At 38.4% G+C, this 24,204-nt stretch overlaps 1 protein-coding gene across 1 annotated transcript in view; it reads left to right on the forward strand.

Annotated features, from left to right (window-relative positions):
- zdhhc3b (zinc finger DHHC-type palmitoyltransferase 3b) overlaps nt 1–24,204 on the forward strand; it is a 39,291-nt gene that overhangs the window by 9,409 nt on the left and 5,678 nt on the right. The window contains exons 2-6 of the mRNA XM_034160698.1: nt 1,393–1,725; nt 1,987–2,111; nt 3,708–3,804; nt 4,280–4,361; nt 4,498–4,628. Of these exons, the coding sequence (XP_034016589.1) occupies nt 1,423–1,725; nt 1,987–2,111; nt 3,708–3,804; nt 4,280–4,361; nt 4,498–4,628 (738 nt within the window). The 5' untranslated portion in view covers nt 1,393–1,422. The remainder of the gene's footprint in view (nt 1–1,392; nt 1,726–1,986; nt 2,112–3,707; nt 3,805–4,279; nt 4,362–4,497; nt 4,629–24,204) is intronic.

Consider the following 24,204-nt stretch of genomic DNA (forward strand, 5'->3'; position numbering starts at 1 on the left):
CGAATGGTTTCCAGGTGCCAGTCTCTAACAGCTTCTGAAAAAATTCTGATGGAAAAAAAGTCCATTTCATTCCGCCATTTCCAGACAATGAAAATCCGACGAGGGGGCGGGACCACTCCTTCCCAAGGCGTGCTCACAGACGAATGACGTAACCGACAGGCGTGGAAAAACTCACGCATGCGCACGAGGGTTCAAGCATGTCTGACGTAAAAACATATGAATGAAATCCATATAGTTTTTGAAAAAAATAAAAAGGACCGTTACTTTATTGACAGACCTCGTATATATTCTGGAACTGAGATCCATAGGAATGTTTGGCACATGGCAACATTTAAATGAAAAAGTTGTGAGAAGATGTTGATGAAATTTAGTGAGCAGATGGATAATGTCCTTGAAAATGAGAGATTTTATTTTGAATTTGATCCAGAACATTATTTTAGATCTGAGATCTTGAAGAAATTTTCAGGAATCTGGAACATTTAATTCCAAAATTTATGAATGATGAACTTCAATAACATTTTGTGATCAGATGAATAAATGTTCTAGGAAATAATTTATGTAATTTTTGAGTCTCTCCATTCCAGCACATTCTGGATCTGATATCCGAGGCTTCTGTTTGTTTTACTGCATAAACTATTGAACTGATTTTTTTGAAACTTGGTGGAAGTATGTACAGGGAATGTGGCAAGGAGGAATCCATTAAACTTTGCAATAGATTGGATTCAGGTCTTGACTCCAGAATTTTATTCTCCCACTTTGTTTAACATTGTGAGATAGGGTATTTTTAAAATAATAATAATAATAATAATAATAAAAGCAACCCTGGATGTACCCCATTGATTGAATCTACTCCTGAAGTTAGTGGTTTCCTCCTTGGCCCAAACTCCAGCCTCTGACCAAGTTTCAAGAAAATTGGTTCAAGCAGTTTTTAATGTAATTCTGCTAACAGACCAACAGCACTGAAAGCATATCAGCCTTGGTGGAGGTAAAATTATGCACCAAGTAGACTCCCTTTAATCTCAAAACTCAACACAGGCATAATCAGATCCAAAACGTAAGGCCTTAACAAAAACTTCCAGAAGCAGACCAAGGTTTTCTGGAATCTTATCTGGTCCTTACCCCTGTACGCCTGTCCCGAATCTTCCTCCTGTAGATCTCTGGTTCTCCTCCTTCCCTCTTGTGTCTCCTCACCGGCACCCTGGTAATTAGCTGGTTATGTGTCCACTTGGTGTCTCCATCACTTAATGTTTCTTCTGTCGTGTTGTCCTCTAGCTTATCTTCTGATCCACTCTAATTACAGCCTCTTTCTTGATATACCTCAAGGACAGTGTACTTATTAAGTTGTTTACACAGAGATTTCTCTCGTTTCTCTCTGTCTGGCTCTCTTTGCAGTATGTGGCCGGAGCAGCGGGTGTTGTCGGAATGAAGAACCCGGCGCCACGCACCAGGGACATCGAGCGGCAAGCTGGCTACCTGAAGCCTGAGCACTGCGCCCCTCCCCCGCCTCGCACTGGTTCTGACACCATGTGGTTCATCCGTGACGGCTGCGGCATCATATGCGGTGTCATCACATGGATGCTGGTCTTCTACGCCGAGTTTGTGGTGGTTTTTGTCATGCTGCTGCCCACCAAGAATATGGTTTACAGCCTTTTCAACGGCATGCTTTTCAACGGGTTGGCCTTCCTTGCCCTCGCCTCTCACGCCAGGGCGATGTGCACGGACCCGGTCAGTATGTCAGTTAGTTGTGATGCTTTGTTAGGTTTTCACACATGAAGGAGGATTGTCTTCTTAGTCTGATAATATAATTCAGACTGTTATTTTTCTTTTGGCATGTTGAGCCATTAATCCAAATAGTGTTTTTAAACCTTCAATTAGGATCATGCTTGTGGAGGTCCTGCAAGTTCATGCATGTAAAGGAAACATTGCTGTAATAGAAACTGTGATTACATTCCTCTTTACACATTGTTTTTCTTTCCTCTCTCTCAGGGAGCTGTGCCAAAAGGAAATGCCACCAAAGAGTTCATTGAAAGCCTGCAGCTGAAACCAGGCCAGGTTGTGTACAAGTGTCCAAAGTGCTGCAGCATCAAGCCCGACAGAGCGCACCATTGCAGGTACAAACCTTTTCAACACGACAACTTACAGCATGCAGGTGTCGCCTTTTTTGCTGTCAGTGTCACTCTGGGGATTTCTGTTCTTGCACCACATTGTGCAACCTCGTGTGTGAGTGTGACACAGCTTTTTTCTCTTTTGCTTTGAGAGCAGTGGTGGGACATTTCCCTTCGGATTTGCTGCTTTTATAATCAGGAGTTCCCTGTGTGGCTTCTCAGTGGTTTCAAAGGGTTCTCCAGGCATGAAAAGTGCAAAACGCAGGGTGGGATAATTTAATTATAAAGTCACTGAGTCATTCTGTATCAAAGACCAAATGGGTATTGGTTAGCATGAAAGTTTTTTTTGTTTTTTTTTTGCACCATCTGACTTCTACTCATTGAGGTTTGAGATGATGATGATTAGGATGATCCATTTAAAGATTTGTGTTTCATGTAGATTTGTAATTTTATATAATCTCTTGGGATCCCTCTCTGGGTCCATCGCCGTTCACACTCATATGTTTTGAAAAAAGAAACCAACTTATGCTGCTAAATCACTGCTGTTTATTTTTAGAATTCACTATGTTTACAATGTGGCTGGGGATCAAAATTAAACTGCTGGTCGTGACTGACAGAATTGCTGCTCTTGTCTTTTGAGGAAAATAAATCAAATTGCAAGCCACTGCATTAATGTTGTGATGGAATCCATCCCGCTAAGGTAGAATATGTCTCTTGAACACACACTTGCAAAACCATGACATCTGGCACCTTAAGGTTCGCGTTTTTTCTTAGCAAAAACAGATGACTGCCAAATTATAAATGTATTGTAATTTATATTTTACAACTATGATTGGAGGCAAAAGAGATTTGTGAGATGTACCACTGCTACTTGATGCAGACAATATCACCCAGTGCAGAGTGCACCCTATAATGCTCTGAAAAATGCTGTATCCTTAATGAAGTAAATTATATCCATGCCGTTAGCATCGAAAAATAATCAAACCTCTCGTCGTCAAGTACAGCCTGCCATTGCAGACAAACGATGACCGGTGAACGCAGTATAAATGCAGAAAATATCAAGCATCACAGAGAGCGTCATCTGCTGTGCCTGTGTTAGAGGAAGGGGGAAGAGAAGACAGAAATAATCACATCTTAGCCTGTTGTATGCCATTTAGAAAGCTTGTAATGTAGCTGTAAAAGTTACTCGCACCTGCCCAACCCGCAGTTGCCCATGGTTTACTGCTGGACCTGCACATCAAAATCTTTTAAAATATAGTTTATATTTTAAAAGCACCATGACAGATGAATTTGTTTTGTAGAGGATCTGTGTCGGGTTACAGTCCTGTTTCATCAGTATGTGCACGGTAACTGCGACTTGAGTGCAGAGAACTGTTTGGCAGAATGTTCCAGTCCCTCACATTTATCAGGGTCATCGCTTACTGAATTTCACCTTACTGAACAGTGCCTGCAGGAGTGTGTGTGCGTATTGATTTCTGCTGGTATTATAAATAGTAAGATCGGTCCCTTTGCCAACAAAGAGAACCAAATCCATAAGGTCACCGCTTATCTGGAAAGCTGTTCCTTTTATCTTCTCGTCTTTTATTGTGTGTGTGTTCACAGTGTGTGTAAACGCTGTATCAAAAAGATGGACCACCACTGTCCCTGGGTGAACAACTGTGTCGGAGAGAACAACCAGAAATACTTTGTGCTCTTCACTGTGAGTCCAGATGTTACGAACTGAAACATCTCATAATCACACTAAATTTTGCGCTCTTTGCCTCGTGCATTATCTAGTTATACCTCCGTGGAGTGCTGCATGCAGCTGTGTTGACTGTGAGGTAATAAGTAACAGATCAAAATTATCTATGAATGAGCGTAGCACTTATTGGAGTGTGTATGTCAGGAGCCAGCTGTCTGAAGCACATCTGGATCTGTATCCTGATCCACATCAGATTTCATTTATGGACTAGCGGCAGCGTGAAATGCGTACTGTCCATCTTTTGATATGAGCGTTTGTTTTGATTTATTTTTGCACCTTTAGTCATGTTTTCACTTTTAAAGCAGCCAATAATTCCACCAATTATTTTTTTTTAAAGATGCATTATTAGTTTGAGTAATTTTGTTAACAGACACACACACACACAAATGTAACAAAAATATTTGAATTTAGTAACTTTTTTCCCCCCCTGCAGATGTACATTGCACTGATATCTTTCCATGCGTTAGTCATGGTGGCTTTCCATTTCATTTTCTGCTTTGAAGAAGACTGGGCAAGTAAGTATCACACTGTATCATAGAGCCTTTTTCTTCTGTATAACAGAATTAATAATTTGGTAGATATTGTAGCCTGTTTAGTTTGATCTGGAGAACAGACTTTTTTTTTTAACATGAAAATTCTCTCACTCACCAGAGTGCAGCAACTTCTCTCCACCAGCAACCGTTATTCTCCTCATTCTCCTGTGCTTTGAGGGCCTCCTTTTCCTCATCTTCACAGCCGTCATGTTTGGAACCCAGGTCCACTCAATCTGTACCGATGAGACGGTAAATCCCTGCATCTGTGTCTTAATTCAAAGTAGCATCAGTGCTGTGACGGTTTGAGTTACATACCCACATGTTTCCAACCTTTCACCGTGCCTAAGTTCCTTTAAATCCTGATCGCTGGCTCAGTGGAAGCTGTGGCACACAAACACTGACCAATAAAACACAACCAGATCATTTTAATGCAATAAGGATGCTTCAATGTTAATCCTATTTTACAAACAAAATACAACCCCTGGCAAAAATTATGGAATCACCGGCCTCGGAGGATGTTCATTCAGTTGTTTAATTTTGTAGAAAAAAAGCAGATCACAGACATGACACAAAACTAAAGTAATTTCAAATGGCAACTTTCTGACTTTAAGAAACACTATAAGAAATCAGGAAAAAAGATTGTAGCAGTCAGTAACAGTTACTTTTTTAGACCAAGCAGAGGGAAAAAAATATGGACTCACTCAATTCTGAGGAATAAATTATGGAATCACCCTGTAAATTTTCATCCCCAAAACTAACACCTGCATCAAATCAGATCTGCTCATTAGTCTGCATCAATAAGGAGTGATCACACCTTGGAGAGCTGTTGCACCAAGTGGACTGACATGAATCATGGCTCCAACACGAGAGATGTCAATTGAAACAAAGGAGAGGATTATCAAACTCTTAAAAGAGGGTAAATCATCACGCAGTGTTGCAAAAGATGTTGGTTGCTCAGAGTCAGCTGTGTCTAAACTCTGGACCAAATACAAACAACATGGGAATGTTGTTAAAGGCAAACATACTGGTAGACCAAGGAAAACATCAAAGCGTCAAGACAGAAAACTTAAAGCAATATGTCTCAAAAATCGAAAATGCACAACAAAACAAATGAAGAACGAATGGAAGGAAACTGGAGTCAACATCTGTGACCGAACTGTAAGAAACCGCCTAAAGGAAATGGGATTTACATACAGAAAAGCTAAACAAAAGCCATCATTAACACCTAAACAGAAAAAAAGAATGTACATCTAGAGCTGGTCCCCGGGCGCCTTATGGCGACTTCTGCTCCTAACTGGCAATTAGGATGGGTTAAATGCAGTAGACACAATTCATTGTGCAGGGAACATGTTCCTTTGTGCATATGACAATAAAATTCTTTTGAATCCTTGAATCCTTGAATTTGATATGGGGCTGCATGTCAGATGGAGATGGCTGTCATTACATCATCAATAAATGCACAAGTTTACATTGATATTTTGGACACTTTTCTTATCCCATCAATTGAAAGGATGTTTGGGGATGATGAAATCATTTTTCAAGTTGATAGTGCATCTTTCCATAGAACAAAAACTGTGAAAACATTCCTTGCAAAAAGACACATAGGGTCAATGTCATGGCCTGCAAATAGTCTGGATCTTAATCCAATTGAAAATCTTTGGTGGAAGTTGAAGAAAATGGTCCATGACAAGGCTCCAACCTGCAAAGCTGATCTGGCAACAGCAATCAGAGAAAGTTGGAGCCAGATTGATGAAGAGTACTGTTTGTCACTCATTAAGTCCATGCCTCAGAGACTGCAAGCTGTTATAAAAGCCAGAGGTGGTGCAACAAAATACTAGTGATGTGTTGGAGCGTTCTTTTGTTTTTCATGATTCCATAATTTTTTCCTCAGAATTGAGTGATTCCATATTTTGTTCCCTCTGCTTGGTCTAAAAAAGTAACCGTTACTGACTGCCACAATTTTTTTTCCTGATTTCTTATAGTGTTTCTTAAAGCCAGAAAGTTGCCATTTGAAATGACTTTAGTTTTGTGTCATGTCTGTGATCTGCTTTTTTTTTTCTACAAAATTAAACAACTGAATGAACATCCTCCGAGGCCGGTGATTCCATAATTTTTGCCAGGGGTTGTATCCGCCCAGACAAATGGAGGTCAAGTTTCAGTCCTCCACAGTAGACTTTCTCTGTAAATATTCACCGCAAATAACAGTGAATCACTCAAATATTAAAGAGCAACCTGAGAGCAAGATTTAAGAAAACACAAAGAGAAATTCATACACGCTCTCAGCCTGAAATGAACCTTTAGAGAAGGTTCATCCAATAGGGAGAAGTATTTTTGTTGTTGTTGTTAAGCCCTGACAGCTTTGTTTGTCATAGGAATGTAATGACATATAAGAGTGCAGTGAATGAATGAATGAATTTTATTTATTCGGCACACAGATGAACAATAACAAAGACATAAAAAGAACTACTTAACAGTGTACCAGTGTAGCTGAAAGGGAGTAGGCAGAAGCGAAGCTCATAATTACCCTCCCCTTACACCATATAAAATAAAGAATATACAACCCCTGGCAAAAATAATGGAATCACTGGCCTCGGAGGATGTTCATTCAGTTGTTTAATTTTGTAGAAAAAAAGCAGATCACAGACATGACACAAAACTAAAGTAATTTCAAATGGTAACTTTCTGGCTTTAAGAAACACTAGAAACACCAGTGCCTTTACCTGACATGCAGCCCCATATCATCAATGACTGTGGAAATTTACATGTTCTCTTCAGGCAGTCATCTTTATAAATCTCATTCGAAAGGCACCAAACAAAAGTTCCAGCATCATCACCTTGCCCAATGCAGATTCGAGATTCATCACTGAATATGACTTTCATCCAGTCATCCACAGTCCACAATTGCTTTTCCCTAGCCCATTGTAACCTTGTTTTTATCTGTTTAGGTGTTAATGATGCCTTTCGTTTAGCTATTCTGTATGTAAATCCCATTTCCTTTAGGTGGTTTCTTACAGTTCGGTCACAGACATTGACTCCAGTTTCCTCCCATTTGTTCCTCATTTGTTTTGTTGTGCATTTTCGATTTTTGAATTTTTGAGACATATTGCTTTAAGTTTTCTGTCTTGATGCTTTGATGTCTTCCTTGGTCTACCAGTATGTTTGCCTTTAACAACCTTCCCATGTTGTTTGTATTTGGTCCAGAGTTTAGACACAACTGACTGTGAACAACCAACATCTTTTGCAACATTGCGTGATGATTTACCCTCTTTTAAGAGTTTGATAATCCTCTCCTTTGTTTCAATTGACATCTCTCGTGTTGGAGCCATGATTCATGTCAGTCCACTTGGTGCAACAGCTCTCCAAGGTGTGATCACTCCTTTTTAGATGCAGACTAAAGAGCAGATCTGATTTGATGCAGGTGTTAGTTTTGGGGATGAAAATTTACAGGGTGATTCCATAATTTATTCCTCAGAATTGAGTGATTCCATATTTTTTTCCCTCTGCTTGGTCTAAAAAAGTAACCGTGTGTGTGTGTGTGTGTGTGTGTGTGTGTGTGTGTGTGTGTGTGTGTGTGTATGTGTATGTATATGTATATGTATATATATATATATATATACACAACACACACACAGTGAGGAAAATAAGTATTTGAACACCCTGCGGTTTTGCAAGTTGTCCCACTTAGAAATCATGGAGGGGTCTGAAATTTTCATCTTAGGTGCATGTCCACTGTGAGAGACATAATCTAAAAAAAAATCTGGAATTCACAATGTATGATTTTTTTTTAATAATTTATTTGTATGTTACTGCTGCAAATAAGTATTTGAACCTCTACCAACCAGCAAGAATTCTGGCTCTTACAGACCTGTTAATTTTTCTTTTTTTTTCTACCTGTATTAATTGCACCTGTTTGAACTTGTTACTTGTATAAAAGACACCTGTTCACACACTCCATGAATCACACTCCAACCTGTCCACCATAGCCAAGACCAAAGAGCGGTCTAAGGACACCAGGGACAAAACTGTAGACCTGCACAAGGCTGGGATGGACTACAGGACAACAGGCAAGCAGCTTGGTAGAAGACAACAACTGTTATGATTATTTATTAGAAAGTGGAAGAAACACAAGATGACTGTCAATCTCCCTCGGTCTGGGATTCCATGCAAGATCTCACTTTGTGGTGTAAGGATGATTCTGAGAATGCTCAGAACTACACAGGAGGACCTGGTCAATGACCTGAAGAGAGCTGGGACCACAGTCACAAAGATTACATTAGTAACACATGATGCTGTCATGTTTTAAAATCCTGCAGGGCAGCAAGGTCCCCCTGCTCAAGCCAGCACATGTCCAGGCCCGTTTGAAGTTCACCAGTGACCATCTGGATGATCCAGAGGAGGCATGGGAGAAAGTCATGTGGTCAGATGATACCAGAATAGAGCTTTTTGGAATCAACTCCACTTACCATGTTTAGAGGATGAGAACAACCCCAAGAAAGCATCCCAACCGTGAAGCATGGGGGTGGAAACATCATACTCTGGGGTGCTCTTCTGCAAAGGGGACAGGACGACTGCACCGTATTGAAGGGAGGATGGATGGGGTCATGTATTGCGAGATTTTGGCAAACAACCTCCTTCCCTCAGTAACAGCATTGAAGATGGGTCATGGCTGGGTCTTCCAGCATGACAATGACCCCAAACACACAGCCAGGGCAACTAAGGAGGGGCTCCGTAAGAAGCATTTCAAGGTCCTGGAGTGGCCTGGCCAGTCTCCAGACCTAAAGTCAATAGAAAATCTTTGGAGGGAGCTGAAACTCCAAACCTGAAAGATCTAGAGAAGGTCTGTATGGAGGAGTGGACCAAAATCCCTGCTGCAGTGTGTGCAAACCTGGTGGAAAAACTACAGGACACCTTTGTCCTCTGTAATTGCAAACAAAGGCTACTGTACCAAATATTAACATTGATTTTCACAGGTGTTCAACTACTTATTTGCAGCAGTAACATACAAATAAATTATTTAAAAAAATCATACATTGTGATTTCCGGATTTTTTGTTTTTTTTTTAGATTATGTCTCTCACAGTGGACATGCACCTAAGATGAAAATTTCAGACCCCTCCATGATTTCTAAGTGGGAGAACTTGCAAAACCGCACGGTGTTCAAATACTTATTTTCTTCATATATATATATATATATATATATATATATATATATATATATATATATATACATATACTCATAACAACAATACCAAACAAGCAATAGTAAACAATCCCAAACACAATAACAAAATCAGTAAACCCAGTTCTTCAAACTGTAATGAGTAATTTTATTGTTTTTGTAAAGCCTTTTAAAGCCGACTAAAGTACCAAGTAATTTAATATTATCAAGACAGTTATTCCAAATGTTAACACCTTTAACGGAAACACAATGACTTTCTACTGTAATTTGGATCTTTTGTGTCTCAAATAATAATGTTCCTCTCAAATTATAACTGGAGTCCCTCATGGACATGTTGAGACAAAAGTTTATTTTTAACTTAATACATAATTTGTATAGTTATGTAGTCAACCAAGTCCCAGAATTTTAAACTTTGTAAACAGGCAAATAATGGATTTGTTGGCTCACAATACGAGGTCTGTCCAAAAAGTATCAGACCTTTTTTATTTTTTTCAAAAACCATATGGATTTGAATCATGTGTGCTTGCATGAGCCAACCAAGAACCTTCATGCGCATGTGTGATTTTTTTTTTTTTTTTTTTTTCTTTTTTTTCACGCCCGTCGGTTGCATCATTCGCCTGTGAGCAGGCTTTGTGTGAGCACTGGTCCTCCCCTCTCGTTGGATTTTCATTGCGAGGTGGAACGATTTGGAGCTTTGCTGCATCAAATTTTTCCAGAAACTGTGAGAGACAGCCAGGTGAAAACCATTCGGAAGATTCAGATGGCTTTCGGTGACGATAGTATGGGCATCACACAGATTAAGGAGTGTTACAACCGGTTTAAAGACGGCGCACAATGGCGGAGGGTGCGCCGTGCTCCGAGCGGCCATCGACAGGCTGAAACGACCAGATCATTTCCAAAGTGAACGCTGTGTTGATCCGGGACATCGTCTGACTACCAGACAAATTGCAGAAGAGGTGGACATCAGCACTTTTTCGGCACATTCCACTGTTACAGGAGATTTTGTAATGAAAGACGTGCGGACGTTGGAAGTCTCACAGGACATGTTGTGACATGTCCAGCTCTTACACAATTCCTCGGATACTCACTTAACTGAAAAGCCACCGAAAGCCGTTTGAATCTTCCGAATGGTTTCCACCTGGCTGTCTCTCACAGTTTCTGGAAAAATTTGATTCAGTGCTGCTCCAATCGTTCAGACATTTTCCGCGCAATGAAAATCCAACGAGGGGGGAGGACCAGTGCTCACTCAAAGCCTACTCACAGGCGAATGACGCAACCGACAGGCGTGAAAAAACTCACGCATGCACACGAAGGTTCAAGGTTGGCTCATGCAAGCACACGTGATTCAAATCCATAAGGTTTTTGAAAAAAATAAAAAGGTCTGATACTTTTTGGACAGACCTCGTACGTAATTCTTAAACAACCCCTGGCAATAATTATGGAATCACCGGGTTGTAGCTTTCTTTTGCAACAAAAATATTCGGTTAGTATTAGTTCTATATGTTTCCCCAAACCTCAACACAATATGTCATATATGGAACAAGTAATGAATGATATAAAATTGTCAATGAATGTAGGGAGAGGGAGTGTTGTGCTTTATGCAGAATTGCAATGTTAATTTATGTCTAATTGTTAATTAATTAATGTTTAATTAAATTAATTAATTAATTAAATTAATGTCTAATTTGGTAATTTGGTTGTGGACTTATTCCCAAATATGATACACTTAGTTTTACCAAAATGGAGCAATAATTTATTTGAATCAAACCATTGTTTAAATTTCTGTAATTCATTCTCCATTGTGTCCAGGAGCTGTCCCAAATGATCCCCACTACAAAACACAGTCGTATCATCAAATAAAATACAACTGACGGACTTGGAAGCTAAACATATCATTAATATACAGTAGTGTTCAGAATAATAGTAGTGCTGTGTGACTAAAAAGATTAATCCAGGTTTTGAGTATATTTCTTATTGTTACATGGGAAACAAGGTACCAGTAGATTCTCACAAATCCAACAAGACCAAGCATTCATGATATGCACACTCTTAAGGCTATGAAATTGGGCTATTAGTAAAAAAAAAAAAAGTAGAAAAGGGGGTGTACCTGGAGAACCGTGTTGCGGAGTTGGAACAGTACACAAGGATGAACGACGTTATTATTACAGGAATTCATATTAAACCTCGATCCTACGCACGGGCGGTGTCAGAAAACAGCGGAGGGGAGGCCAGCGAGCAGGAGGTCAGCTCAGTGGAACAACAGGTGGCTGACTTCCTGCAATCTAAAGGTATTCAAATGGACTGTAATAACATTGAAGCGTGCCACCCCCTGCCCAGGAGAGAGGATGGAGACAAGCGAGCAGTTATAATGAGGTTTGTCAACAGAAAACATAAAATGGCATTGTTAAAACAGGGACGGAAACTTAAAGGAACAAACATATTCATCAATGAACATCTGACCAAAAGAAACGCAGACATCGCCAGGAAAGCTCGTTTCTTAAAAAAGCAGGGAAAAATTCAACAGACATGGACATCCAACTGCAAAACATTTATCAAATTGAATGGAACACCAGAACAAGCGAAGGTTATGGTAATCAGGAACATCGAGGATCTGGACAAATACGACCAATAAGGTATGAGGACACAAACACATCACAACACCATGACACAGACCAGAGGAACCTATTCATCTACTACATCATCTACATCTGGAGACAAGAAGGATATAACTCAAAGGATTGCTGATCATGGAAAAGTAGAACTGAGAACATTTAAATACACAGACCACAATGTACTGGACTTGGAGCACGATATAGACCCGGACAATAATTTCTTCTCAAATATCAATGACAGTTGTTGCTATTATACAGATGAACAGTTTAATCGGTTCATTAAAACGGATAACAAATTATCAATAATCCATTTCAACAGCAGAAGTCTATATCAATCAATCAATTCTTTTATATAGCGCCAAATCACAACAAACAGTTGCCCCAAGGCGCTTTATATTGTAAGGCAAGGCCATACAATAATTATGTAAAACCCCAACGGTCAAAATGACCCCCTGTGAGCAAGCACTTGGCTACAGTGGGAAGGAAAAACTCCCTTTTAACAGGAAGAAACCTCCAGCAGAACCAGGGTCAGGGAGGGGCAGTCCTCTGCTGGGACTGGTTGGGGCTGAGGGAGAGAACCAGGAAAAAGACATGCTGTGGAGGGGAGCAGAGATCGATCACTAATGATTAAATGCAGAGTGGTGCATACAGAGCAAAAAGAGAAAGAAACAGTGCATCATGGGAACCCCCCAGCAGTCTACGTCTATAGCAGCATAACTAAGGGATGGTTCAGGGTCACCTGATCCAGCCCTAACTATAAGCTTTAGCAAAAAGGAAAGTTTTAAGCCTAATCTTAAAAGTAGAGAGGGTGTCTGTCTCCCTGATCTGAATTGGGAGCTGGTTCCACAGGAGAGGAGCCTGAAAGCTGAAGGCTCTGCCTCCCATTCTACTCTTACAAAACCTAGGAACTACAAGTAAGCCTGCAGTCTGAGAGCGAAGCGCTCTATTGGGGTGATATGGTACTACGAGGTCCCTAAGATAAGATGGGACCTGATTATTCAAAACCTTATAAGTAAGAAGAAGAATTTTAAATTCTATTCTAGAATTAACAGGAAGCCAATGAAGAGAGGCCAATATGGGTGAGATATGCTCTCTCCTTCTAGTCCCCGTCAGTACTCTAGCTGCAGCATTTTGAATTAACTGAAGGCTTTTTAGGGAACTTTTAGGACAACCTGATAATAATGAATTACAATAGTCCAGCCTAGAGGAAATAAATGCATGAATTAGTTTTTCAGCATCACTCTGAGACAAGACCTTTCTGATTTTAGAGATATTGCGTAAATGCAAAAAAGCAGTCCTACATATTTGTTTAATATGCGCTTTGAATGACATATCCTGATCAAAAATGACTCCAAGATTTCTCACAGTATTACTAGAGGTCAGGGTAATGCCATCCAGAGTAAGGATCTGGTTAGACACCATGTTTCTAAGATTTGTGGGGCCAAGTACAATAACTTCAGTTTTATCTGAGTTTAAAAGCAGGAAATTAGAGGTCATCCATGTCTTTATGTCTGTAAGACAATCCTGCAGTTTAGCTAATTGGTGTGTGTCCTCTGGCTTCATGGATAGATAAAGCTGGGTATCATCTGCGTAACAATGAAAATTTAAGCAATACCGTCTAATAATACTACCTAAGGGAAGCATGTATAAAGTGAATAAAATTGGTCCTAGCACAGAACCTTGTGGAACTCCATAATTAACTTTAGTCTGTGAAGAAGATTCCCCATTTACATGAACAAATTGTAATCTATTAGACAAATATGATTCAAACCAGCGCAGTGCCTTTAATGCCTATGGCATGCTCTAATCTCTGTAATAAAATTTTATGGTCAACAGTATCAAAAGCAGCACTGAGGTCTAACAGAACAAGCACAGAGATGAGTCCACTGTCCGAGGCCATAAGAAGATCATTTGTAACCTTCACTAATGCTGTTTCTGTACTATGATGAATTCTAAAACCTGACTGAAACTCTTCAAATAGACCATTCCTCTGCAGATGATCAGTTAGCTGTTTTACAACTACCCTTTCAAGAATTTTTGAGAGAAAAGGAAGGTTGGAGATTGGCCTATAATTAGCTAAGATAGCTGGGTCAAGTGATGGCTTTTTAAGTAATGGTTTAATTACTGCCACCTTAAAAGCCTGTGGTACATAGCCAACTAACAAAGATAGATTGATCATATTTAAGATCGAAGCATTAAATAATGGTAGGGCTTCCTTGAGCAGCCTGGTAGGAATGGGGTCTAATAAACATGTTGATGGTTTGGATGAAGTAACTAATGAAAATAACTCAGACAGAACAATCGGAGAGAAAGAGTCTAACCAAATACCGGCATCACTGAAAGCAGCCAAAGATAACGATACGTCTTTGGGATGGTTATGAGTAATTTTTTCTCTAATAGTTAAAATTTTGTTAGCAAAGAAAGTCATGAAGTCATTACTAGTTAAAGTTAATGGAATACTCAGCTCAATAGAGCTCTGACTCTTTGTCAGCCTGGCTACAGTGCTGAAAAGAAACCTGGGGTTCTTCTTATTTTCTTCAATTAGTGATGAGTAGAAAGATGTCCTACTTTTACGGAGGGCTTTTTTATAGAGCAACAGACTCTTTTTCCAGGCTAAGTGAAGATCTTCTAAATTAGTGAGACGCCATTTCCTCTCCAACTTACGGGTTATCTGCTTTAAGCTACGAGTTTGTGAGTTATACCACGGAGTCAGGCACTTCTGATTTAAGGCTCTCTTTTTCAGAGGAGCTACAGCATCCAAAGTTGTCTTCAATGAGGATGTAAAACTATTGACGAGATACTCTATCTCACTTACAGAGTTTAGGTAGCTACTCTGCACTGTGTTGGTATATGGCATTAGAGAACATAAAGAAGGAATCATATCCTTAAACCTAGTTACAGCGCTTTCTGAAAGACTTCTAGTGTAATGAAACTTATTCCCCACTGCTGGGTAGTCCATCAGAGTAAATGTAAATGTTATTAAGAAATGATCAGACAGAAGGGAGTTTTCAGGGAATACTGTTAAGTCTTCTATTTCCATACCATAAGTCAGAACAAGATCTAAGATATGATTAAAGTGGTGGGTGGACTCATTTACTTTTTGAGCAAAGCCAATAGAGTCTAATAATAGATTAAATGCAGTGTTGAGGCTGTCATTCTCAGCATCTGTGTGGATGTTAAAATCGCCCACTATAATTATCTTATCTGAGCTAAGCACTAAGTCAGACAAAAGGTCTGAAAATTCACAGAGAAACTCACAGTAACGACCAGGTGGACGATAGATAATAACAAATAAAACTGTTTTTTGGGACTTCCAATTTGGATGGACAAGACTAAGAGTCAAGCTTTCAAATGAATTAAAGCTCTGTCTGGGTTTTTGATTAATTAATAAGCTGGAATGGAAGATTGCTGCTAATCCTCCGCCCCGGCCCGTGCTACGAGCATTCTGGCAGTTAGTGTGACTCGGGGGTGTTGACTCATTTAAACTAACATATTCATCCTGCTGTAACCAGGTTTCTGTAAGGCAGAATAAATCAATATGTTGATCAATTATTATATCATTTACCAACAGGGACTTAGAAGAGAGAGACCTAATGTTTAATAGACCACATTTAACTGTTTTAGTCTGTGGTGCAGTTGAAGGTGCTATATTATTTTTTCTTTTTGAATTTTTATGCTTAAATAGATTTTTGCTGGTTATTGGTGGTCTGGGAGCAGACACCGTCTCTACGGGGATGGGGTAATGAGGGGATGGCAGGGGGAGAGAAGCTGCAGAGAGGTGTGTAAGACTACAGCTCTGCTTCCTGGTCCCAACCCTGGATAGTCACGGTTTGGAGGATTTAAGAAAATTGGCCAGATTTCTAGAAATGAGAGCTGCTTCATCCAAAGTGGGATGGATGCCGTCTCTCCTAACAAGACCAGGTTTTCCCCAGAAGCTTTGCCAATTATCTATGAAGCCCACCTCATTTTTTGGACACCACTCAGACAGCCAGCAATTCAAGGAGAACATGCGGCTAAACATGTCACTCCCGGTCCGATTGGGGATATGCAAACTTTAACAACATTATATGCAAACTTTAACAACATTAAAGAATATTTAAGTCAATTTAAAAAAATATTTAACATAATTGCTATATCAGAAACATGGATCAATGAAGATAAAGGAATGGATTTTGAACTGGATGGATATGAATTTAATTGTGTAAACAGAAAGAATAAGAGTGGAGGAGGAGTGGCTGTGTATGTGGATAAGAACATGGATTATAAAATAGTAGACAATATGACAACTGTGATTGATAACTTATTAGAATGTATAACTATTGAAATATGTGAAGAAAAAAAGCAAAAATGTATTAGTCAGCTGTATATATAGAGCACCAGGATCTAGTATTGAAACTTTCACTGACTGTATGGGAAAAATGTTCTCAAAAACTAATCAAAAAACTGTGTTCATTTGTGGTGACTTAAATATTGATCTGCTCAATCCAAATAAGCATAAAATAACAGATGAATTTATCAGTATAATGTACAGTATGAGTTTATATCCAAAAAATCACCAGGCTAAGCAGAATTACATCCCATAGTGCTACCTTAATTGATAATATATTCAGCAATGATATTGAGAATAACACTGAGTGGATTATTAATCAATGACATTAGTGATCATCTACCAGTTTTCATCATTTATAATAGAAACCATCGGCGGAATCAGCCAGAGGAGAAAATAAAATACAGGCGAGTGCTGACAGAGGAAAACATGAACACACTAAAGAAGGATTTACAGGAGCAAAACTGGGAAAAGGTATACAGTGAAAGTGATGTTGATAGTGCATATGAAACTTTTTTACAAATATTTACATCATTATATGATAAAAATTGTCCAATTAAACAAGACTACAGAAAACAAAAAATCCAAGATCGACCATGGATGACGAAAGGGTTACGAAATGCAAGTAATAAGAAAAATACACTGTATAGAGAATTCATAAAACTAAAGACTAAAGAGGCAGAAAATAGATATAAGAAATACAAAAATAGATTAACTAATATTATACGGGTATGTAGGAAGGAATATTATAGTAACATATTATATAATAACAAAAACAATATTTAAAGGAATATGGGATATATTAAATAGCATTATCAAAAATGGTAATAAAAAACAGAGTTACCCTCAATATTTCATTGATAATAATGTCAAGAAGGAAAATAAGGATGAGGTAGTCAACGGTTTTAATAATTTATTTGTAAATATTGGACCAAGCTTGGCAGAAAAAAATTCCCAATTCCCAACCTGAGGATTGGGATAATAATCTCATAGAAAGAAATCCCTGTTCAATGTTCCTCACAGCAGTGGATGGAAAAGAAATTATAGACATTGTGAATAATTGTAAATATAAAACATCTACCGATTTAAATGAACTTGATATGGTGGTGGTAAAACAGGTCATTGAATGGATTGTAGAACCATTAACATACATCTGTAACTTATCATTTCAAACCGGTAAATTTCCCAATCAAATGAAAATAGCTAAGGTTGTGCCGCTGTATAAGACTGGGGATAGACACCACTTCACAAATTATAGACCTGTTTCTTTGCTTCCACAATTTTCCAAATTATTAGAAAAGTTATTCAATAATAGATTAGACAAATTCAGAAATAAACATAAATTACTTACTGATAGTCAATATGGATTCAGAGCACATAGTTCAACATCACTTGCATTAATAGAATCAGTTGAGGAGATTACAAACGCCATAGACCACAAATTACATTCAGTTGGAATATTTATAGACCTTAAAAAGGCTTTTGATACAATCAATCATGACATATTAATCAGTAAACTTGAACAGTATGGGATTAGGGGGTTGGTGTTGCACTGGGTGAGAAGCTACTTAAGTAACAGAAAACAGTTTGTGAAGTTGGGGGAATATACATCATCATGCTTGGACAATGCTTGTGGCATCCCACAGGAGTCAGTATTGGGTCCAAAACTGTTTCTAATTTATATAAATGATATTGTCAATGTTTCCAAAATATTAAAATTAGTATTATTTGCAGATGACACAAGCATTTTTTGTTCAGGGGGGGATTTGCAGGAGTTACTGAGGAGGATCAGTATAGAAATGGGAAAATTGAAAATATGGTTTGACAGAAACAAATTATCATTAAACTTAAGTAAAACAAAATACATGTTATTTGGCTATTGTAATACAGACATACAGGTTCAGTTACAAGTCGAGGGGGTAGATATTGAAAGGGTACATGAAAATAAGTTTCTGGGGGTGATAATAGATGATAAGATAAACTGGAAGACTCATATAAAACATATACAAAGTAAACTGTCAAGAAGCATTTCAGTTCTAAACAAAGCGAAACATATTCTGGACCACAACTCACTCCGCATTCTTTACTGCTCACTGGTTTTACCATATTTACAGTACTGTGCAGAGGTATGGGGTAATACTTATAAAGGTACAACACAATCACTATCAGTAATGCAGAAAAGAGCTGTAAGAATTATTCATAATACTGGCTATAGAGATCATACAAATCCACTATTTCTACAATCCAAATTCTTAAAATTCACAGACTTGGTTCATTTTCAAACAGTACAAATCGTGTATAAAGCAATAAACAATTTACTTCCAGCAAATATTAAAAATATGTTTTTTAACAGATCAGGGGATTGCAGTCTGAGGGGGAAATTTAATTTAAAGCATCAGTGGGCACGAACAACATTAAAAGGTTTCTGTATTTCTGTCTGTGGGGTGAGGATGTGGAACAGATTGGGAGTGGGGCTCAAGCAATGTCCAAGCATGAACCGGTTCAAACAGCGGTACAAAAATATGTTTTTTCTAGGTATAGGGAGGAGGAAGGGTAATGAGGGTTAGGGTGTTTTTGTTTTTTGCTTCGGCTTGTAAATATATAGTATTTTGTATGTAAGTAGGTATGTGTAGGTGTATATTTATGTTTGTGTATATATGTGTGTGTGTATATATATATATATATATATATATATATATATATATATATATATATCGGTTTAGGTGTGTAGGAATCTATGTGTATATGTGGCAAAGGGTATTACTGGTTGTGGGGAAGAAGGGGTAGGGATAAATAAGCTGATGCTTCACCCTACCCCTTTTCGGACATGTTGGGTACACAGTAGGAACTTTTTTGTTGTTGTCTTTACTGATCTATCTTGTAATTGTTGTTGTATCAAATGTTCGAAATAAATAGTTTTCATTCATTCATTCATTCAATAATAGTAGTGTGGCATTCAGTCAGTGAGTTCGTCAATTTTGTGGAACAAACAGGTGTGAATCAGGTGTCCCCTATTTAAGGATGAAGCCAGCACCTGTTGAACATGCTTTTCTCTTTGAAAGCCTGAGGAAAATGGGACGTTCAAGACATTGTTCAGAAGAACAGCGTAGTTTGATTAAAAAGTTGATTGGAGAGGGGAAAACTTATTCGCAGGTGCAAAAAAATTATAGGCTGTTCATCTACAATGATCTCCAATGCTTTAAAATGGACAAAAAAAAAAACAGATGCATGGAAGAAGACGGAAAACAACCATCAAAATGGATAGAAGAATAACCAGAATGGCTAAGGCTTACCTATTGATCAGCTCCAGGATGATCAAAGACAGTCTGGAGTTACCTGTAAGTGCTGTGACAGTTAGAAGACGCCTGTGTGAAGCTAATTTATTTGCAAGAATCCCCCGCCAAGTCCCTCTGTTAAATAAAAGACGTGCAGAAGAGGTTACAATTTGCCAAAGAACACATCAACTGGCCTAAAGACAAATGGAGGAATATTTTGTGGACTGATGAGAGTAAAATTGTTCTTTTTGGGTCCAAGGGCCGCAGACAGTTTGTGAGACGACCCCCAAACTCTGAATTCAAGCCACAGTTCACAGTGAAGACAGTGAAGCATGGTGGTGCAAGCATCATGATATGGGCATGTTTCTCCTACTATGGTGTTGGGCCTATATATCGCATACCAGGTATCTTGGATCAGTTTGGATATGTCAAAATACTTGAAGAGGTCATGTTGCCTTATGCTGAAGGGGACATGCCCTTGAAATGGGTGTTTCAACAAGACAATGACCCCAAGCACACTCGTAAACGAGCAAAATCTTGGTTCCAAACCAACAAAATTAATGTTTTGGAGTGGCCTGCCCAATCCCCGGACCTAAATCTAATTGAGAACTTGTGGGGTGACATCAAAAAATCTGTTTCTGAAGCAAAACCAAGAAATGTGAATGAATTGTGGAATGTTGTTAAAGAATCTTGGAGTGGAATAACAGCTGAAAGGTGCCACAAGTTGGTTGACTCCATGCCTCGCAGATGTGAAGAAATCATGAAAACTGTGGTTATACAACTAAATACTAGTTTAGTGATTCACAGGATTGCAAAAAAAAACAGTTTGAACATAATAGTTTTGAGTTTGTAGTCTCAGCAGCAGATGCTACTATTACTGTGAACACCCCCTTTTCTACTTTTTTTTACTAATAGCCCAATTTCATAAGCTTAAGAGTGTGCATATCATGAATGCTTGGTCTTGTTGGATTTGTGAGAATCTACTGACTCTACTGGTACCTTCTTTCCCATGTAACAATAAGAAATATACTCAAAACCTGGATTAATCTTTTTAGTCACATAGCACTACTATATTATTCTGAACACTACTGTACAAAAGAAACAGCATTGGGCCAAGGACTGAACCCTGGGGCACCTCACGAGTAATCTTCAAGAATTCAGAATTTATCCCACTAGTACGAACACGCTGTCGCCTATTGTGTAAATAGCTTGTTATCTAATCGTGTGCCAATCCCCCGATACCATTCTTCTGTAATTTGTCCAAAAGCAATGTGTGATCTATAGTATCAAATGCTTTCTGTAAATTAAAAATAAAAAAACAGTATATTGCTTATTTTCAGTAGCGGTGGTAATTTGTTCAACAAAATCATTTACAGCCAGTGGTGGGCACAGTTCCGCTAATCCGCTAACCGCTAATCTTTGTTAGCTGTTTAGCTTTTCAGCTAACTTTAAAAACCATCACCGGGCCAATTAATTTCCACTAAATTTAGTTCCGATAACTTTTACACTGCTAACATATTTTTGCGGGCATAGTGAATAAAGCTTAACAGTTAAACACATTTGTAAAGCCTGTAATAATCCATTTTAGTGCCTGTCTGTTACATGTTTTGTAGCAGACAGACAGCTATGAGAGGTAGAGCTCAGTCCTCTTCCAGCAGAGGTGTGCTGGCTACCAGAGAGAAAGAAAGAGGGAGCGAAAAAAAGATCATTTATTTTCACAGCCATACAGACTTGTGGATGTATCACAGGAGTCATGCACAGCAAGGCAGTTTTGACTTATGGTTAAAATTTTCAACAAAGTAATTCCGTACAAGTTATTGAAATTAAAGTCACCTCTGTCATTTTACAAAGTGAAAATATCAGCTATATGTTTTAGTTTGAATGTAATGGACTAATTTTGAAGGTTTTAGCATTTTACAGACACATGCTGAAAAGCTTTATGGGAAAATTAGTTTCCTGTCATCAGTGGTTGGTTGGTATATGTGTAAAAAAACAAAAAAACAAAAAAAAACACAAGTTACTGTAACGTGTGTTGGTTTTTACAAATAAAAACACATCCAGTAGATGGCAGTGTTTTAGGAGTTTATCGGTTTAGCTTTGTAAAAGTTAACTTTTCAGTTAGCAGATTAACGGTTATTGAAGCTAACTTTTTGGTTAGCTGTGCCCACCACTGATTACAGCCATTGAAGGAGTATGGTTCTTTCTAAAACCATATTGCTGCTCGCTAAGGATATGATGTTTAGTTATGAAATCATTTAACCTCTTTACAAATACCTTTTCCAAAATTTTTGAAAATTGTGGTAAGAGTGAGATTGGCCTATAATTTGAAAAACATGTTTGTCACCAGATTTAAACAGTATCACTTTAGCTGTTTTCATTTTGAAAGGAAATTTCCCAGTCATTAATGACAAATTACAGATATATGTGACAAATAATGAAATAATCCTGTTCGTAAAGTTTCAAGAGATGAGTCAAATAGAAGCAAATTGAGACTCGAGAAACCTCAGGGTTATAGTTGTCTGTGTACAGAGACATTGTCCAATTTGAGCTTTTTATTTTTATTTATTTATTTAATGGGGTGGTGGGGGCTACCCTATAAGAGTCCCTTTATACAGAGAGTAGCAACAACTGAGAACATAATGCCATTTTGGGGCCAATTGTGCTGAACTACTGAATGAACCTTTAATGTTTTAAGCTTTTTTTTTTTTTTAATCAGTTAACCACATACAGCAACACATCCTGGTACAGGTACCATCAAAATAAAAATAGTTAAGCTATCAAATTTACTGAAATTTACAAAATATGATGATTTATTTAATGACTTTAAAGCCTGATTTATGCTTCTGCAGCTGTAACTTACATGACAGTTTTAAAGGTCTCAGTCACTGGATTATGCTTTATTCTAGATAAATTTGACCCCCCGACAAGCTTTTCTTTGTAATCAACGTCCAATTCAAAAGTAAGGTGTACAGTTTCCTCTTTTTCCAACTCTGTGTTCTAAATTTGTGGACTTTTCTGCCAAATGTATTTGATCCATTATCGAAATGTAATCAGCGTGCACAGTGCAAAAACTATTTAAAATATGACAGGAAACAGTGAAACCAGAAAAGTGTCAAATCACAGCTTTTTTGTAGTGTCTGATTTAACAGGTGCATGTCAGGCTGCAGTCTGTGTCTGAGCATGGTTTGAAAAAATAAACAATCAGGCTTTTAATCACAGAACTGATGCTGGTCCCACTTTCCCCAAATCTGAGTGTCAGTGGTGAACTTTTGTTTTGTACCTCTGTTATTGTGCACGTCCAGACCGCTCAGGGTTTTTACTGGAAATACATTGTGAACGGACAGGACATTTTATCCAATGTGAGCTAAAAATCCATTATATATGGTGTTTATTACATGGAAAACAATGCAAAAACATTGGGACCTTTTTTGTCCGGTGACTGTGAATATCTGGTTTATACGATGATTAAGTGAGTTTTATGGTACATGGGACTGAACACTAAATTTACCTTGCAAAATTTTGACGATGAAGTCGGCTTCCATCCCACATGGCTGACTTTATTTTCTCAAATTTTTCTTCTGTTTGGATCTGAAGGGAATCTGTACATCTTGAAGCCCTTGTTGTGTCTATTTTTTGCATCCAAATACGCAATAACTGGTGTTTTCAGCAAATAAATAAATGAAATAGCTGGATTTCCATGCAGACAGATTAACAGTGAACGCTATTTTGGCCCCAAGATGGCACCACGAGCCACGTGTTTTTTGTTTGTTTTGTTTTTTGGTGGGGGTTCAGCTTGTCATGTTGCTAATCTCTGTATAAAGTCCCAGTCACACGGCATATGACAATTCCTGAATGAAGGGGAAAAAGTAAAAAAAAGTCAAAAATCGTTGAGAAAAGGCAGATGAATGAGTTTTTGACTATTCCCATCACCGAATAGCCTGCAAATCAAGAGCGCAAAAGGAATGAAAGAAGAACAAAACAAAACCAAATCTAACACTGATCTCGATGCTTTAAACGAAACGCGCCTTGAGCCACTGCTAGAGCACTGTGTGACTGCATCCTGCTCTGCGTTCCAGGACTCTGCACTGGGACAGAGCTCTGTAGCGCCTGAGTCCTAGAGAAGTTGCAAAGAATAAGCACGCGATCAGATCCACTGTGGAGATCTGCACGCATGTAGGTGGATCCACCTGCTCTGGTTCCTCGTCTAGAACAAAAGAGGGATCATCTCCTTCATCATCAGAATCCTCGCTGTCTGGTTCAGACTGAGGCGCTGCGTGCTCCGTCTTGCACCAGTTTAAAAAAACAAAAATAAACAAAAAACAAACAAACTGAAGCACTTGTGCAACATTCATAATCACGTGTTGTTGCATTCGTAGATTTTCTTGCAGCTGCATATGTTTGCTTTTAATTTATGCATACTGTCATGTCAGCTC

The sequence above is a fragment of the Thalassophryne amazonica genome, chromosome 20 (assembly GCF_902500255.1).
Source record: "Thalassophryne amazonica chromosome 20, fThaAma1.1, whole genome shotgun sequence".
Classification (NCBI taxonomy): Eukaryota; Metazoa; Chordata; class Actinopteri; order Batrachoidiformes; family Batrachoididae; genus Thalassophryne; species Thalassophryne amazonica.